Source organism: Festucalex cinctus, chromosome 10 (genome assembly GCF_051991245.1).
Source record: "Festucalex cinctus isolate MCC-2025b chromosome 10, RoL_Fcin_1.0, whole genome shotgun sequence".
Taxonomy (NCBI): domain Eukaryota; kingdom Metazoa; phylum Chordata; class Actinopteri; order Syngnathiformes; family Syngnathidae; genus Festucalex; species Festucalex cinctus.
Genome location: NC_135420.1, coordinates 22,171,592 through 22,190,219, shown reverse-complemented (window position 1 = coordinate 22,190,219; position 18,628 = coordinate 22,171,592). Strand labels below are relative to the sequence as shown.

Genomic DNA, 18,628 nt, shown 5'->3' with positions numbered 1-18,628 from the left:
TTAAATTAAAAACACCAATTCGGGCATGTTTTTTCTGACGGGTAGACGCAAAAGTGCCCTTTTTCCCCCTCCGGAGTACGTACCCCCCAAAATCCCCCCCCATCAAATGAGAAATGTACAAAATAAAACCAAAAATGTGTTCTACTTCCAGGAAGCTCTTGGGTATAAAATTCAAGTTACCTTTAAAGTTTTTTTTTGAGCATCTTGTGTGCTTAATGCCACTTAAAATAAAGAAAAACTTCCAGTCAAAATCTTGCAATACACAGTCAAAAAAAAAAAAAAGTAAAAAAAAAAAAAAGTGAAGTGAGCGCACACTTGAGTCCTCTTAACAGTATTTCGTTTTTATTAGTTTCTGTAACCAAACCAAGAGAATGTAAATAAGACCGTACATATTTTAATACAGCGATGTAACCCCTGTACAACAAGTACAACAAAACAAATGAGAAAAAAAAAACAAAACCATGACACTCCTTCCCTCTCGCTCTTCATTCATCCATCATCCACTCAGTCATCTTCCCAAACTCTTCCTTCTCCTGCCTGGAAAACAGGGGGCGGCCATTTTGTGTGCGAGGGAGCCTATGGATGTCGAAGGCGAAGAAGAGACGAGAGACCGGAGCGCGCTCCGCTTCTTTGCTTGTTTGTTTGGGACACAAGGCAGACATGGAGAAAACAAGACTGATGCGTCTCATCAGTGTATATATAGATATATTTATATATATATATAAAAAACAAAACAAAAATAATCTGCCAACACAGTTCACATTGCAGCTCCTTCTGTGTTCTCATAATGAATGCGTGTGTGTGATTGTGAGCAATCCTATTCCAACAATCTCCCTGTGCTGTTTTAACCTTTGGCTAAGGATACAGGAGCATCCTGTCGCACACAAACACACACGTGTGTGACGAGATCGATTTTCACATTGGGGGGGGTGTGGTGGCGAGACAATTTGGGATGTTTCGCGGTGTGAAATGACGCTCGCGTGTTACGGTGATGTCGAATGCGTCTCCGACAACATTGTTTCCACTACAGAAAAAACAACAAAAAGATCATTTCTTTAACAAAAAAAAAAAATAGGGAGCTGAAGTCAAAAGAAAAAGAGCATTAAAAAAAAAAGTGAGCAGCACACGTCGCTGTCAACTCTTCTACGTTTTCCCAAACACACACGCAGCTGATAAAAGGTGGCCGGCCTGCAGGCTGTCTCCTTTCTCCCGTTTTCTTTTCTTTTTTTTTTTCTCGTTACTTGCCCTCCTCCGGCTTGATGGCCTGCGGCTTGATGGGTCCGGTGCGGACGGGCTTGGCCGCCGCCGCCAAGGCCGACGGGGGGACTTGGGGCGGCTTGTCGGTGTCGGGGTTGGAGTTGGGGGGCGGCAGCTGGGCCATTTGGGGCGGGGCGGCGTCCAGCAGCTGGGCCGGCGGCTTGAGCGCCTTGCTGAGCTGCTGTTGCTCCGAGAAGAACTTATGGGTGGACTGCAGGACCTCTGCGCGCTGCTTGGCCTGAGAAGGGGACCGGCGACAAGTCAGACCGAAATACACCACCGCTGATGTAATCTTAAAAAACAAAAAAAATCCACAAAAATACCTTAAGGTCCTGCTCAGCCTTGAGGGCGGCCTGCGTGCCCCTGGGTGGCATGGGGGGTCCGCCAGGCCCCCGGGGAGCCGGGTGCTGAGGGTGCTGGCTGTGCTGAGGCCTGGGGTGGGGCATAAGGCCGCCGCCGCTCCCGCCCATGCCCACGTTGGGGGTCATGGGCGGGCCCATGGGCGAGCGCTGCATGCCGCCGCCCCCTCCGCCGAACGAGTTGGTGTGAGGCGCCCGCACGAGGGGGGACACCATGTTGGCTTGGGACAGAAGCTGCGGGCACACAAGACTTCAGTTGAGACACCATTTCGTAGCGACGTGACAAGCGGCCATTTTGTCATTTTAGGCTCAATTCAGGTCAGTTCTCAAACATTTTTACCATGGTTAACCCCTTCATCTAAGCATTTCTACTGCTGGGCAGTAGTGATCATTTAACTGCGAGAAATCATTAACATAAGCTGTTTATTTAAGTAGATGGGTATCATTATTTCTAAATTAGTTAATTTGCAATTTCGGTTGTGTCTATCAAACTGGCAGCACTTTACGCATTAATCGGAACCCAAGAAATTCTGTTTCAAAGAGTTACTGACCCATTTACTAGACAGATGGATGAAGATAAATTGCAAAACATTTTGATCATTCAAATGTTACATCTGAAAGTTGTTCAAGTGGCCAATTTTCTATTTCCAAAGAATTCAACTTGAGCAAATGTTGAGTCAAACAAAGACATGAAAGTCTTTGCACCACATGGTCACAGCTGGACCAAACCTCTTGTGATTATTCACTAGCACCCTCTACTGGTATAAATGTATATCTGCTGTAAATCTGCATTAAGATTGGGGAGACTCTCACCTGCGGGTTGAACTGGCCGGGGAAGTGCTGAGTCATCCTCATGTTGCCAGAGTTGGGCTGAAACTGCTTCTGGTACAACATGCTGTTCAATTTGGCCGACTGGCTGCTGGGAGAGGTGGAGCTTGCCCTGGATGGAGACACAACCGACATGACTCCATTTAATTTCTATGTTGGAAAAATTGCCACAAAAAGCATCACTGGTCTTTGCTGCCTCAACTGGCTGCGGCGTAACTCGCAAATACGCATTTAGTACATTTAAGGGTGTTGGGTTCGACGTTTACCTGTATGGGCTGGATGTCGGCGTGGTGCTCCGGGCGCTGACTGGAGGCGTTACGGGCTTCACGTCCATCCCGCCGCCAAAAAGCTTGAGGTCCATGTCCATCTGCAACATGTTACAATTCAAAATTAAAACCGTGCACGCAATACAGAGACATATAGATTCTTAGAATGGACAGCAAATGCCCTGAATGAGCTGAAAATTTAGAAGTTGGAAGGGATTGAATTGGTTGAGAAATGTCAAAGGATTTGGGAATTACAAAAAGGGGAAAAAAAACAAAAAAAACTGCATTCATCATTTGGGAATTTTGTGGGAGACTATGTGGAAAATTGTTCTTTATATGTCACGAATAAATTTAAGAGTTTGACAGTTTGAATTTGTAGAGAAATTTTTTTAAAAACAGAAATAAAATAAAATGGGCTCAAATTAATTGGGAATTTAGCTATGGTCAATGTGGAACAATGAAATGAGGAAATTTAGGAAATCTGAAAAATTATTTTAGCTACATTTTGAAAACGACTCCATTTTTTTTTTTTTTTTTTTTTTTTAGGAAAAAATACAAACAAAAATTGGGGGAAAGGATCCCCCAAATGTCCAGAATATTCAAAAAAAAAATTCAAAATCTTCAACCATCTTCAGCATGGACACAATTATGTGTTTACAAATGGTACCTTGCTGGTGGGAGGCAGCATCATGCTGTGACTGTGGCTGTGGCTGTGGCTGTGGCTTGGGCCCATGAGGCCTCGGTACGGCTGCGAGATGGGCGGCTGCCTGCCGATGTTGGGGGGCTGCGCCTGCGGGGGCGTGGGCGGCATCGCCAGCAGGGGCTGGCCGCCCCCTGAACCGAAGTTGGCCAGGGAGAGCTGGGAACCTGGCAGGGGGACCGTCACCTGGAAACGAATATATATATATATATATATTTTTTTTTTTTAAATGAGCGCAAATAAATACATTTAAAAATAGGTGAAATTAAAACTTCCTACATTGCATGGAGAAAAATATTTGGAAACACTTTAATTTAAAAACCAACAAAAAAGGCATCCCATCAAGAAAATGCACATTTTCAGACATAAATGGACAAGACTCATCAAGTCATGTGGGTCAACTGTCAACTTAAGACTAGTCACCCACCACCTCCTTTCTTACCTGCTTCATGTTTCTAACAACTTCCTTTACCTGCTGCATTGCAGAGCTTGGGGACTGAGTGTTGCTGTAGTAACTGCTCTGCCCATGTTGCTGCACCTGCCCCGAGTACATGTTGGAATGCTGACTCATCCCCTGACGAGCCTAAAAATCGACAACACAACACATCATGAACATGTCTGCTTTTTTTTTTTTTTTTTTGGATCCAACAGTCATACGTGAGAGGGCGTCAATACCTGCAGCAGGTGGGTGTCAATGAGCTGGGAGCCCCCCATGCCGGACGGCTGGTTGAGCTGCGGCTCAAACAGGATGGGGATGTGCTGGGTGGAGGAGGGCTGCTGGTAGGCCAGGCTGGACTGCGGCTTGCCCAGCTCGGGCGCCTGCACGCCGGGGTAGCTGTGCAGGGACGGCCCCGACAGCATCATGGAGGGCTGCGACAGGTTGCTCTGCATGAACGCCTGCTGAGACCTGAAGCAAGTACCAAAAAAAAAAAAAATTAAAAATTAAAATCAAGATAGTCAAGTCAATTCATAATCTTTCACAAGATTTAACTGACAAAGTCCCAAATCCTGAAATTGGACAATTAAGTCTGACCTGTCACATGACAACACTGACCAGTACCTGTACGGCTGTAGCGAGGAGCTGAACAGGTCCTGAGGCTGCGAGACTGGAGGGCCGGCGCCGAGTCCCAGTTGGGCCTGGTGCGTGTGTTGGTGCTGGGGCTGCCCTTGCAGCGGAGCGTAGATCGGGATGGGGATCTGCTGCACCGCTGTTGGCTATCGAGTCACACAGCTTTACGATTGGTTTTTACAATTTGACAACTGCCTGATTATGATATTTCAAGGTTAGGAAGTCATCTGTAAAGCTTAGCGGAAACATTTTGTTCTTTTAGACTAGTCATTATTGTGGAGGTAAGGTTACTCTCGATAAGTTATGAAATTCTTTTTTTTTTTTTTCCCCCTGAGGGAAAAAAAGATTTTAAAATTCAAAATCTATAGGTCAATAAAGGCAACTGAAATCTATCATAAAGAGGATTCCATGTACTTGATATAAACCATAACGGACGACTTTGCTTACCTGTGAGAGGCCAGGTTGGAAACCTTGCTGCTGCGCCAAAGAGGGAGGAGCCAATCGAGGGTGCGGGGTGCTGAAAAGATGGCTAGTGTCCATGTAGAAGGCCGGAATCTGAGCTGCAGAACCTACATAAATAGATTAAAAAAATGAATAAATAAAAATGGGGGCGGGGTGGGGCCTGTTTTCCCAAAGAGTATCAGCCTCACCTGCTGCAGACTGAGACACGTACACCTGCGGGGTCTGCTGCTGCTGGGGAAGCAGCGGCGGCACGCAGCCCAGTTGGGAAAAGCTGCCGCCGCCGCTGTTGCCACTGGCGGTCAGGCTGCCACCTTGCAACTGCTGGGGCTTCACCTTGCAGATGTTTGGGGGGTCTGAGGCTGTAGTGGTCTTGGTACCGAGGGATGATGTCGTGTAGGTGCCTGAACCTGTATGAGAGGAAAAAAAAAATTGAATATGATCAAATAGTTTGACACATTTTTTTTGAGTTGTGAACCAAATTTGTCAAAATCCCCCCCAAATTATTTTATTTTGGTGCTTGTTACCAGAAAGCGAAGTGCTGGGGGTGACGGACGCCACGGGGATGGACGCCGAGGAGAATGAGTACGAGGATGCGCAGGAGGTGATGGGCGAGGAAGAGGAGGTGACCGGCGAGTTCTTCTCCAGACTCGGCGAGTTCTCCCACGCTTTGCGAGCGGACTCCATCTGAGGCGCACAAAATGGAGGTTCGTCAATACTACTTACACAAGATAAACAAGTTTAATCTGTTCCTTTACAACGCTCTTAATTCAAAACTCTCTAATCAGGTCCCCATTAAGGGGAACGTAAATTCCATTAATCCATTCTGAGTATGTATACCTTTAGTGTTAGGTCAACGGTGGCAGGCGAGACTGTGCTGAGCGGGGAGCTCTGCTGCAAAGTCTCTCGTCGAGGAAGAGGCAATGAGTGTGGCAGTGCCACCTGAGAAGAACCCAGGAAAAAAATAAAATAAATAAATAAATAAATAAATTAAACCATCAACATATTCTATGCATATTCTATGCATCCATGGACACTCACATTAGCGACCAGACTCTCTTCCATTTTACTATTTCCAGTTGGAACGCTATCAGCGAGCGAGGACGACGGGGTGGTGTAGTCTGTAACAGACTCCTGAGCGAAAGAAACTTTTTAGTTCAAGCTCAATAACGCACAAGCAAAGAGTTTGGGGCAACGTTTACCTTGGAGTTGCTGGTGTACTCGGCCGAGGGCACCGTGATCATACCCTCGATGTCTCCTCCCAGCTCAGCGACCGCGCCGTCGCTGGTGGGAGGGGTGGAGGCGGAGGCTCTGCTGACGACCCCGCCTCCCGGCACTCCCGCCTCCATCCCCTCGCCCTCGCCGCCTCTGGCATCTTTTGCCTTGCGGTTCTTCAGGGAGCGCTCTTTGCCGATGGGACCTGGCTTGTACTCCTTGGTTTCTACTGGCTCCATGTCGGGGAGCTGAGGGAAAAGGATAGAGGTTAGGGAAGGCAGTTTAGTTTAAAAAAAGAACTATTTATGTGAACGCATTTTTTTTTAATGATATAATTTGTCAAAGGATTTTAAAACAACAAAAATGAGGGAGAATATAGCATTGTCAGTAATATACTACAAAGATTACAACTATGTCAGAATATGCTCAACAGAATGCATTATTTCACAAATATTAAACACACAGATGGTTACCTTTTGTGTTTTGATGGGTCCAGCGCGAGGTTGTTTCTGTCTCTGTTCTTTCGGAGCGGGAAGCTTGCCGTCTGTTGCGGTCTCGAGCAGAGCGGGAACGCCGTCGCTGTCCGTGCTGCCAGCAGACGATGGTGCCCCAAACTGAATAGTGTCGATGGCCAACTCCACACTACCTTCTGCACCGGATTTCCCACCCTGACGGAGAACAACTGGTATGTAACTAACTACCATACGGCAACATAGCATTTTCGGAGGGGGTTTGCCATGATTGCATGCACTATAAAAAATAAATAAATAAATGTATTTCAAAAACAAAATGATTGGCCCACTTCCTTGAAAATGCTCATTTTCAAATGTTAACGTACAAAATTGGCCAGGCCAAAGTCAAGTCATTCATAAGTTTTTGCCAAGAAAAGTCCAACAACTGGTGATTCAAGTATGACTTCAAGACATGACATCAACTTGAGTCTCCCACTTTTCCAAACTACAGGTGAAGAGGAGGGAAGGTGGATCGAACGGAACGCCAAACAAACCTCAGAGACTGTGCCGGTAAAGGAGGTCAGAGGTTTGTTCCAGGCACTCACAGAAGGAGGCTGAGGAGGGCTGATGGGACCCACTGTCAAGAAAATTAACAAGTGATTACTTCCGCACAGCAGTCACATTTTTAAAATGGCAGCAGACGTGTCAACAACAACTTACGTTTTTTGACATCGGGGAGGACGGCCGGACTCGCTACTTTCTTCTCCCACAGTTCGGTGCCCAAACTGCCGTGCGTCTGTGGGGCGGCTGTGGCAGGGGGAAGGCTCTTTGAGGTAAAGTCCACAGTGGTGGTTGGCACGGAGGGGACCGTTCCTTCTAGGGTCTGCGGGGATGCAGCTGGCTGAGCGGGGGCGAGGTGAGGATGCTGGGGAGCAGAGATGGCAGGCTGTTGCTGGACTTGTGGGGTGGATGCTGGTGCCGCAGGTTGAGATTGTGACAAGGCCTGGTGGTGTTGCTGCTGCGGTGGTTGTTGTTGTTGTGGTTGTTGCTGCTGCTGCTGAGGTTGTTGCTGCTGTGATGATTGCTTTTTAGCAAATCTTGGGGGTAATTTCCCTCCACCACCTCTGCTCTTGTCACCGGAGCCTTTTTTACCCCAATTCTGAAAGTACAGCATCAGTATTATAACTACAGTAACATTGAAAAACACTAGAAGTGTGGTGGATTACTACAAGACTGCTATTTCCATACTGGATTAATAAATAAATCCTACTGTTTTCCTACCTGAGTAGTTTGTTCTTCCTTCTTTCGCTTTTCCTCATCCTGAAGACGTTTCTGTTGCTTGCGCGAGACCACCTCAGTGAAACCGTCGTCGTTTGTGCTGAATTGCGGGTCATCTGTGGTGGTGACCTCAGGGTGGTCGTCGATGATGACCACGCCTACAACAGACATTTGCATTTGTTTTTGTTTGTTTAACGCAAAAAGTGTGCACATGGTTCAACAACGACAACAAAACGTTGCCTTACTAGCATAGTTGTTGAGGTCAAACTGGGAGAGCGCATTTTCTTTGGGCTTCTTGACAGCCAGCTTGGCCTCATCTTTGCGTCGTGCAGCCTGATCTTTGGCGGACCTCGATGATCCAGAGGCTGACGCTGTTCCATCAGAGTTTTGCTGAATGCCAGGGCTGAATTGAAAAAAGAAATTAGGACTTAGCTAGTTTAAATATGTGGTCACAGTATTTTACTAAGTGCAGTATCTTAAGGTTCAACAATGAAGAACTCTAAAATTCCAACCTGATTAGAAATGCCCAAAAAGGTGTTTGCATTTGATCTCACAAAAACAATACTCCAGATTTTTTATTTTTTATTTATTTTTTATTTTTATTTTTTACATCCGATAGAATAGTTTTTTCTGTGAGATAAATAAGCATTTATAAATAACATCAGCAGAGGCTAAAAATAGCTTTAAAAAAAAAAAAAAAAAAAAAAACAACCTTTCATGACAAGAAATTTCAGAGCCAGCAAAACACACCTGACAGCTGAGGAAGAATGACAAAACCGCCCCACTACCCCGGTCATTTCTGTAAACTCACCCTTTGCGGCCTCCTTTGGCTCCTCCCCTTCTGTCCCCCTTGGGCCCACCGTAGCTGCGACCTGGTTTGGCTCCACTGTTGCCTCTGCGGTTCGGTCTCTCAATTGGCCTCTGGCTGGAGAAGCTCCTCTTGCCAGAAGCGGCTCCATCTCGTTTGGGTGAGATTACTGCCTCAGGGGGGCTTTTACTTGGCGTCATTGAATGCTGAAGAGGTGCAGGCGCCGGGGTGGCGGCCGAGTTGCTGGCAGCCTCCTGCGCTCCCCTCCTCTCCTCTCGCTCTCTCCTCTCATTGAAGTCGCTGCTCTCGGAGGCCGTCTCCCATTCCTCGTTGGCTTGATCAGAAGAGTTCTGGTTGGACAGATCTGGTGACTTAGTCCCGACTGCAGCAATGGCAGCGGAGCCACTCGTCTCCGAGAAGGGGCCGTCGTGGGGCGCAGGGAGGTTGTGTGTGGGTGCTGTCACCGCCGCTTCTGCAGGAACAGTCAAGGGAGTTCCTGGTGCTCTTGATAAGGTCGGTGAGACGGATGCAGGCGCAGAAATGGCAGCAGTAGTGGGTGCAGGAACAGGCACAGGAGGTAGCAACACAGGGCGACTCGGGCCTGGATCTCCACTTGCCAGCACTGCAGCTTCTCGTTCCTTTAGCCGCCGGAAGCGTGGCGGCTTATCTTGCCTGGGAGGTCTTGCCGGTCTGGATCGGCGAGGTCGCTCTCTGCTACTCTGGGGACCGCCATCCATGAATTTCTTGCCGTCAGACCTCGGGGGCCGTCGATCCGATGGCGGATGATCGTATCTTGATGTGGACTCCATGTCCTCAGGTCTAAATGTCTCCATTGGCTTGGAAGGCCACTGAGATGAGGACTCTCTGGCTATTGGTCTTCTAAGAGGGGCTGAGCGAGGACCTCCACGTTCCCTGGCTCCACCTCGTCGACTATACAACCCCCCTCTTCCCCGCCGAGAAGGCTCTCCTTTGGGCAGAAACCCTGGTTTGGGCCTGCCTTCATCATCCAATCTAGATCCCACTTTGTCCGCCATGTGAGGTGGTACAAAGCCGGGCTTGTGGAGGCCTGAACGCACCTCGCCAGGAAAATCACGTCTAAGTGGGCGGCTCGGCTTGGCGCTCGGCTCGCGATCGGACGGCCCAGTATCGCTGGCAGACTCCCTTCCACCCTCACTTTCAGAATCAGTGTCTGAGCCACGTCGGCGTCTGCGCTTTGGTATGACCTCAAAGTCGGAGCTCTCGCTGCGTGTCTCGCTTTCCTCCCGGTTACGGAAGGCCGCCGCACCAGAAGGCAAATCTGAGCGGGATCGAGGTTCTCTGTGAGGGTAGTCTCTGCTCCGACCACGACCGCCCCTCCCTCGGCCACTGTATGTCCCACGGAAGCTCCGCCCTCTGGAGTAATACTCTCCTCGACCGCGACCTTTGAAATTGCCGTCGACCGGCCACTCCCTGTCTCTGTCCTTCTCCATTTCTTTGTCCCGCTCACGGTCACGGTCTCGTTCTCTCTCCTCACGTCGGTAGTTACGAAGAGCGATATTTGACTCCTTTCTGGAGGGAAGTTTTGGTTCTGTGTGCTTTTCCATGCTGGGCGGTTTGTCAGCCTTATCCTCTTGAGAAGAAGACGTCGGTACCCCAGAGGATGTTAGGGACTCTCTGGCTTTAGGAAGGCTAATCTGTGTTTCCTCAACCTCAGCAGCTTCTCTCTTGCCTTCGCCTTGCGCTCTGGAGCCTTCAGAAGCTGCTGTAGCTAGCGCGGCGGCGGCAGCAGAGACGGCCGCAGCCACAGAGGGAACTTTAGCGGACTGGTCCTTTTTGGTCCTATCCCCCCTTTCTCCTCTCTCATGACGTTTCTCTCTCTCTTCTCGTTGCTCTCGTTCTTCTTTCATGTCTCTGAGAACGGGCTTCTTAATTGGCCCAGACCTGCGGAGAGGTCTCTCCCCGCCCGGTCCTTCTCTGCGGCCGGGTCGTCCGCCCCAGCGTAGCTCAGCCTTCTGCTTGCTGGGCAAGGGTAGAGGCAGCTTCTCTGGTTTGTGTAGCCCGTCAGCTGGTGGTGTCGCCCTGCTGTTGGTCAACACGGCTGGTGTGAAGAGTTCATTCTGAGGCTTATCATCGGCCCGGTCAACTGTGTCCTGCAGCTCAAGTGCTTTGCTTCCCAGTGGTAGTCCATCAAACCTGGGCTCATCGAGCTTTAGCGAGTGACAGGAGCCCTGCGAGACACTTCTCTGGAGCATAGCTTTCCCTAGCGCTTCGACTTCTTCCCCACTTGGCAGTCCAGACTCATCGGGGTCGAAGCCGGAGGTGACCGGAACCCGGTCTATAGGTCCAGGCACATCATCTGGGCTCTGCGCAAAGGCTGGTATGGGTTCAGGTGGGTCCCTAAAGAAGTTACTCTTACGGGAGTCCAACGCACAGGGTTCTTGGGGATACATTGGCGGCAGACCCCGTTCCAAATCTAAGCCAGAGTCGAGCCTAAGTCAGAGAAACACATGATTAGACATATTAAAAATTAATTCCGTCATTTTCATTTGTTACCTTGGCTCCTTGCTCTCATCGCGCCCTTTAGGAGGCGTTACAGATGGCAGTGGTTCCGACGGTGGGTACGGGTCGGACCCCCACACCATCCTTGAGTCAGGCGGCAGGCCATGGTCACGGATGGGTCGAGTCAAGTGGTCAAAGGAGTCTGAGCTGGAGCTGGAATTGTCCCCCGGCTCTCTGCGTGCGATCTGCTTCGGGGGAAGCCGCCCTGAAGAGGATGACGAGGGAGATGTTGATTTAGCAGTTTGATTAAAGGGGAAATATAGAATGTGTACACAGATACTTGGATCTCTTAAGTGCCTGTTTGCCAATTAACACATTGTATAGTGCTGTACAATGTTAGTTACCAGTGTGAATGTTGGTGGGCATGTCCATGGGAGGGCGCCCGGACATCATGCGAGGGTCCATGTAGGACTGCATCATGATCCAGCGGGGGTCAAAGCCCATGGAGGCCAAGTGCTGGGGATGGGGTCCGATGGGTTGATACATTGAGCGGTGTTGCTGCTGCGGCTGTTGGGTGGCTGGAACTCCACCACTACCCGATGGGGACACGGAGCCCCCGCTTTGTTGTTGCTGCTGCTGCCATTGCTGCTGCTTCATTTGCTCCTTTGAGACCAATGAAGACAAAAATACAGTATTGATTATCATTTCCCAGTCTAGCAACATTTTCTTCCAAGACGATATGCGAGCTCAAGAAGGAAACGGAGGATTTGATTTCACCTGCTGTCGGAGGAAACGAGGCGGCAGGGATTTTTGAAACTGTTTGGAGTAGCCGGAGGTGAGGGATGGACGCATAGCAGCGGCGGCCTCACCCTCCAGCAGCGGGGGTGCAATGGCTACATCCTCACTGCTGGGGCAGTCCATATGAGGCAGTGACAGGTGCGCTTCATCCACTGAAGACAGAAAGATTAGAAATCAAAAATACTTCAAATAAAAGCTGGGAGGTGGTCTGGCTGCTATGCTCTGTCCACATTAGATGACTTGCACTAACATTTATAACATTTTCTCTCACCTCTGTTGTCCTCCAAGTTGAAATAGTCTCGGATCGGCACTGTTGTCCGTTCAGCTTTGTTCTCGTTGACGAGCGGCTCGACCGCTGCCAAGGTGCTTTCTGTTTCAGTCGGAGGCTCAGGGGCAGAGACCGCAGGCCTCTGGACAGGGGAGATAGGACGATGAGGTAGGGGTGCCACCTCCTCATCGTCCTCTTTCTCAGCGTTTGGTTCGACTTGCTCTAGTTTGATCCCCGCCCCATCCCGGTCCACCCTCTCGGTTAGATGAGTTTGCACTACGGTTAGATGAGTTTGCACTACAGAGGCCTGTGGCTGTAAAAGCGTGACTGAGGGTGCGGGACTTGATGCGATATCAGGAGCTGACTGTGTTTCCTCTTTTGGAGCTAGACCCTCATCGCACGCGGTCTGAGGCAAACTGGCTTGACCCTCGGTCAACTGGCGATGTTTTTCATTGAGGCGTTTCAGTTTTTCGGCGCACGCGGCAAGGCGCTGCTCTTCCATTCTCCGTTCCTCTTCCTCTCTCCTGCGCCTCGCGCGTTCCACTGCTTCAGAAACTTCCGACGACTTCTTCCGTTTCTGCCGCCAAGCCTCAGAGTCCTCGTCAGCGGCAGTTGCTGGTTTGCTGCCACGCGGAGCGCCGCCACTACCTACACGGGAGCCGCCCTAGGGAATAAATACAATACCAGAGATTGATTATGATCATGTCTCTTTTCCAACCTCTAAGAATGCACAATGCATTACTACCTGGTAGTCTTTGTTGTAGTGTCCCGCACTGCCAGGTGACGGCGCTCTGGGATCTACATTGTCCGCCCATGACGTTTTACCAACTCCGTGCTCCTCTGAGCCCTCCTGACCATCTGGAGGGCGCGATCTCATACGCTCCATTTTGCTCATCCACTCCCTGAAAAAAAAAATACATTTAAGTGAAATAAAGGGCAGACATAATCGCTTTACAATTTAACAAATGCATTGTAAAAGCAAATATTTAAAATAAAAACATCTTCAAATTAGCTTATTAGGACTGAACGGCATATTTTTATTTATTTTTTTTAAACAAGTGTTGAACATCCAGTAAATCATGAGGCACTTGATGCAACACTTCCAAAACACTTGCCAGTTTTCGCCTTTTTCCTTAGCAGCTTGGTTCTCCTCGTCATCACTGAAGTTCAGCTTCTCCGTATAGTCCACCTCCATTTGAGCTCCTGGAACAGATGATCAACATTTTAAAAAGGGCATAACACGAGTAAACTTCTTATTCAAACAGTATTACAAACCTGCCCAGCCTTCATCAGCATCGGTGTCCAAGTTGTCCAGCTCTTTGAGCTCTGTTGCGCTTACGATCGAAGGTCGGTCTGGATCCTGGAGCCACGCTTGAGGAGGCGGCTGCTGCGGTCGTGCCAAGCGAGGAGCCCTGAAAGACAGTAATTCATTCTAGTTACCATGTCGACAAGAACAAGTCACCCCTCTTCAAGGTCGGTTCTATCACAAATTAATACTGAGAGGCAAGCACAATGATAAACATGCTCTTGGAAGCCCCTGAAATTATCGTACATAAGCACCGCCCATATTTCAAGGCATAAGGAGGAGTAATAAACAGTGATTTCAAGATGGTCATTAACAAAATGAAAAATAGAACACACCACTTTTCAGGGGGTAACCCACCTGACACCATCTTGTGCCACTGAGTACCGGACACTGGCTTGCCTCGGGCCTTGCGCCATTTGAGGATAAGCGTGAAACATCTGAAACAGGAAAAAATGCAACAATGATGAGACAAATGAGCAGAAAGGTTTAACGTTGCGGTACAAGACGTACATAAGGTGGCATCATGCTCCTGAACGTGGGGTCAAAGTGAGAGGGCACCCCTGCAGGTGGCTGCTGGCCCCCGTTAAGTTTAGGCTGGGAGGGGCCCGAGGGCTGCAGCTTACTGTCCCTGCCGTCACTCTTCTCCCTCTGGCTGTCAGTGGTTACGTTCCGGCCGGCCTCGTCGGCACCCTCGTGTGTCGAGGAGGCGTTGGGGCCGGCGCTTCCCTCCTCTGGGGGCCTGTTGTCCATCTCAGAGGGGCTGGACGCGGTGTTCAAATTCCTCCCACCACCTTCACGCCAACTGCCGACATCTGACAAAGGAAACTCTTTTCTAGGCGGCCTGTGACTCCAAACAAGCAATGAATGACATCTAAACTGACACATTATTATTATTATTATTATTATTATTATATGCACAGCCATACTTTGAGGTCTGAGACTGGGCCCCGGTCCGTACGGCTCCTCGTCCTCCTCCTGTTGGCCGTCTTTCTCCCCATCGCTGGCCGCCTGCAAGCTGGGGAATTCCTGGTGGAAGTGGCTGCTCACGCGAGGAGCTCCTGTCCCCACACAAAATACATTACCCTTAGCATATTAAGAGCATTTTAAAAGGGGACATGACAATTTACGTTAATGGTTTAGAACGGCTTTATTACCGTCTAGCTGCGTCTGCTTGCTATTTGCCCAGGAGCGGCTTCCCCCTGTGGGAGGCTCTTGAGGCGGGACCACTGCTGGTTTGGCTTGGGGTGGGGGTGTCTCTTGTTGCCTGGGGTACACAAAATCAAGGCTAACGGTTCCAAAAATCAACATTTCAAAGTCAGCGTCTAAAAAGAAAAGTGAAGACGCTACCTCTCGTCTCCCGCCTCGGTCCGGGATGCCCAGCCGCTTCCGTCTTTGGGGACGATGTTAACGTTGGGGTCGTTGCCCTTGTTCTCCGCTTTCAGACTGGGCAAGTTGGCCGGAGGGGGCATGCGCCGGCTTGCAGCAACTTTACCCAAACTTTGCAGCCCATGTCTGGCAGCGACTGATGCACAAACAGGACGCCATTTTAGTACTTGAAAGTCTCATCAGGAGCCTGGTGCAGTGGAAATGCAACAATTTTAAGGAGGAACAAGTGAGGTCCTACCTGCAGTCTTCTGGGTTTCCAAAGACTTGCCCTTGTAGGTGTTGAAGAGGCTAAGGGTCGCATACTTTGTTTTGCCGCCATCCTTTGCCTTGGTGCTCTGCCCTGACTTCTCGGACATTTCGCTGGAAACTCATTGAGTCTGGTCCTTGGGCCTAGCCACCAGAACCAGCTCCTAAGAAAAAGAAGAAGAATGACTTTTTTTTTTAAATGACAGTCAGGTTGAGAGTTAAAAAAAAAAAAGAAAAAAGGCGACAACTTGCCTGGCATGCTATAATAAGCCATTAAAGTGAGAACACAAACGTAGTGAGAGAACATAAGGGTCATAATGCATGTGACTATCTGAAGCAGGGTATACCACCCCCACGATTTCAACATCAGTTAAGATTTAAATAATGTGTTTAAATGGCTGCAGGGGAAGAGACAACAGTTGTGAGGCTAAATCGCACATACACAGGTAATTTATTATTTAGTGGTCGGCAGTAGTGTGCGTCCTTGGCATCACTTACGTCAAATAATAAATGAAGGCGTTTCCGACAATTTGACATTCACTTAAGCGGGTCACGCACTTGACAAGTTTTTATTTGAACCCATACCCCGAGGGGAAAACCTTCTGCTGTTTCCAATTCTCAGTCATGTAACAATCCGACAAACTGCGTTAACCTCGGCTGGTGATAGACTCCAATGTGCTCCGACAAATTCAGAATGTAGTTAACAGAAACAATTATGAAACAAGGGCTTGCCGACAAACGGTATATTCGATATAATGTATAACTTTTGCCGAAGGTAGAGATTTTGACTCTGTCTTGCCGTGGTAGAGCATAACAGTTGCTGACATCAGTTGCGTTAGCAACTATATAGGCACTAACGGGAGCGTAAACATATGACAGCGTTCGACGAGCCAAACTGGAGCTGCATTGAAATACTGTCAGACATTCCAAATTCCTTCAATGCGTTAACTGTTAATAATTGCAAATATCTAAACAATGTAAGCTTTATATCTATAAACCTTGGCATACATTAACCCTTTTACCTCCAAAAACGTTTAATAACAATTAGTAAAATCACAATGTATGCCGCCATAAACTGGCGTCTACATTTTTTTTTTTTTTTTAAATCAATGGGAAGTGCAACGTCAAATGGAGCGCTGCCTGTTCAATGGATTGTGGAATCCAAAACAGACACTAACTATGGCCAGCAGATGGCAGCATTTTATCTCTTTTCAATGGGCTCAAAGTGTATGGAATTTACAATGAAACACGACGGAATGTTTTCAAGGATGATGTGATTGATCAAAGCCTTTGTCACATAAAAACAAATTCATAGACCGTCACTAAACAAAAAAATATTCGTATCAGAGTCATTGTTGTGCACAAAATGGATCTAATGTAAAAATATGTTTTCTAATGTTTTGATTTTTGCTTGATTGTCAATCAAATGACCTATTTTCAAATGGTGATTACTAAAGAACGAAATAAGGTAGAAATACTTTTTTTTTTAATGAAAGAATGGAATGCAATCTTTCATGTGGTATCCACCATGTTTATGTAGTAATAGTGCACAATATTCTGTTTGCCTTGAAAGATGAGTTAAAATGCTCGAAATCGGCAGGCACGCTAAGGGTTGTTTTTTTGGATAACGTGGCAGTAAAAAGAGTTAAGAATGATGGCTGGGATCACTGTTTATTATTATTAATCAATCAAACATTAATTCACACAACTCTAAGACAATCACCCAACATTGCAACTTTTTGTTGTTTTGGGTAATAACGTTTTATAGCTTTTTGACTTTGATCTCATAGCATTTTTATTTTCAGTGTGGCCCTAGTTGTCATTTGTTGGTTTATAGTAATTGAGTGACCAATCAATCTATAAGAACGGCGAGTCTTTCCTCACGTACAACTACCATGAAGCCTCATTGTCAAGTGACATCGATCGAGACCCTCCCCATCCCACCCACACGGTTTTTTCCTCCCCTTTCAAAGTCATCCGCCTGCATGGCAGACAGCTCCATTAAGGAAATCCGTTATACTGGATTGACTCCATAAGATGGCGGCGACCATGAAATAAAAGATCTAATATTAACGCTGAGTTTCGTTGCGTTCAGAAGCCCAGCCTGCTAACCCAGCCGCCGCCACCGGCCCACCACCGGTGCCTCATACCGGCGCACGGCGGAGGCCCTCCCGACTCAAATCACAACTTAAGGGGAGTGTGGGCAGCGTTGAAACATGTAAAAACAGACGCGATATAAATGCAAATACAAAAATGACTGCAAATGGTGGATACTGAGTGTTGTGTGACGGAGAATGGTCTTATTTGAGAACAGGCCACCGCAGCTTGGATGGTTGAACGTGGTTTCGTTTCTCACGAGTCGCCATCACATCCTCTTTGCGCCCCTTACCAGTGGCCGAAAGCGTGCTAGTAGCACCGAGCTAACACTTACGGGGAAAAAACTTGCCATTTTGTGAGCGGCCGCGGCGGTCTTACCTGCCAGTGCCGGTGGTTACTTTTGTCTTTTATGACTTTTTGGGGGGGTCGAAATCTTCGCTTCTAAAGCTCGCGGCGGCGGGGCGAGTTTCGGGTGTCTCGCCGGCGGATTACAAAAAGCTGGCTAGCCCAGCTCCGGCTAGTTAGCTAGCTCGGCTCGTCGGTTGCGACGGTGTCCGAGTCCACGTCTGCGGTTCGCCGGTTGAACTATCCTCGTGGCTTCGCTCGAGGGGGGAGCCGGTACGGCGTCGTCCGGTGGGCTCTCTGGGTCCCTCGACGCACGTTTATCAGGGAGAAAAAGCGTCGTGCAAAGGTGAGTGAGCAGTAAGGCCCCGCACTCGCCGCGGCCCGTCTCACAATCAAAGATGGAAGCTCGGGGGTTGCCAGATTTAACTCATCGTGTCCCCCACCTACTATCTCTCTTCGGAACCTTTTTCCAACTATCTATTATTTGCGGCATTCTAATATTAAAAATGTGTTGAATTCATATTTTTGTTTTTAGTGTTATTCCAAATGTTGTCAATTTTGTTTTTATGTTTTTGTAAAACGCCATTTGTGTATTATATTTTTGGGTTTATGTCAGGGGTCACCAACACAAGCCAGGGTCTTGAGGGCCCATATTCCCCTCCTCCAACACGCCCGATTCAAATGATCAGGATCGTTATCAGGCTTCTGCAAAGCTTGCTGGTGAACTGATCATTTGAATCAGATGCATGTTAGAAGAGGGAAACATCTAAAACATGCAGGATCGGGGCCCGGAGTTGGTGACCCCTGGTAAGCTTTCATGAAAAACGGGTCAAGAGCCACCCTTTAATTCGACTGTGCTTTGGTTCATGAGCTTTTCCTAGTGTTTTTTTCCCCATTATTTTCTGTTACCACCCCCAGGAACAACAAAACAATTTGTGCTCCCCCACAACACGACACATGACTATAAATAGTATAACATTGTTTTTAGTCTGTAAATAAAAATACTTGAAGTG

The 18,628-nt window shown here is 48.2% G+C and overlaps 1 protein-coding gene across 1 annotated transcript; it reads right to left on the bottom strand.

Annotated features, from left to right (window-relative positions):
• Positions 1 to 325: 325 nt before the first annotated feature.
• prrc2c (proline-rich coiled-coil 2C) lies at positions 326 to 18,020 on the bottom strand. Its single transcript, XM_077533660.1, has 34 exons — positions 17,649 to 18,020; positions 15,166 to 15,337; positions 14,889 to 15,063; positions 14,696 to 14,805; positions 14,468 to 14,599; positions 14,052 to 14,353; positions 13,899 to 13,978; positions 13,511 to 13,647; positions 13,347 to 13,438; positions 12,981 to 13,133; positions 12,239 to 12,899; positions 11,947 to 12,119; positions 11,574 to 11,832; positions 11,224 to 11,434; positions 8,695 to 11,160; positions 8,129 to 8,286; positions 7,887 to 8,041; positions 7,326 to 7,764; positions 7,160 to 7,242; positions 6,627 to 6,821; positions 6,141 to 6,401; positions 5,980 to 6,072; positions 5,779 to 5,880; positions 5,466 to 5,625; positions 5,130 to 5,348; positions 4,927 to 5,048; positions 4,471 to 4,625; positions 4,086 to 4,317; positions 3,883 to 3,993; positions 3,378 to 3,596; positions 2,711 to 2,811; positions 2,430 to 2,556; positions 1,581 to 1,850; positions 326 to 1,495 (listed from the first exon to the last, which is right to left on the bottom strand). Exons 2-34 carry the CDS (start codon positions 15,281 to 15,283, stop codon positions 1,238 to 1,240), a joined length of 8,529 nt encoding a protein of 2,842 aa, XP_077389786.1. The 5' UTR covers positions 15,284 to 15,337; positions 17,649 to 18,020; the 3' UTR covers positions 326 to 1,237.
• Between the last annotated feature and the right edge of the window lie 608 nt (positions 18,021 to 18,628).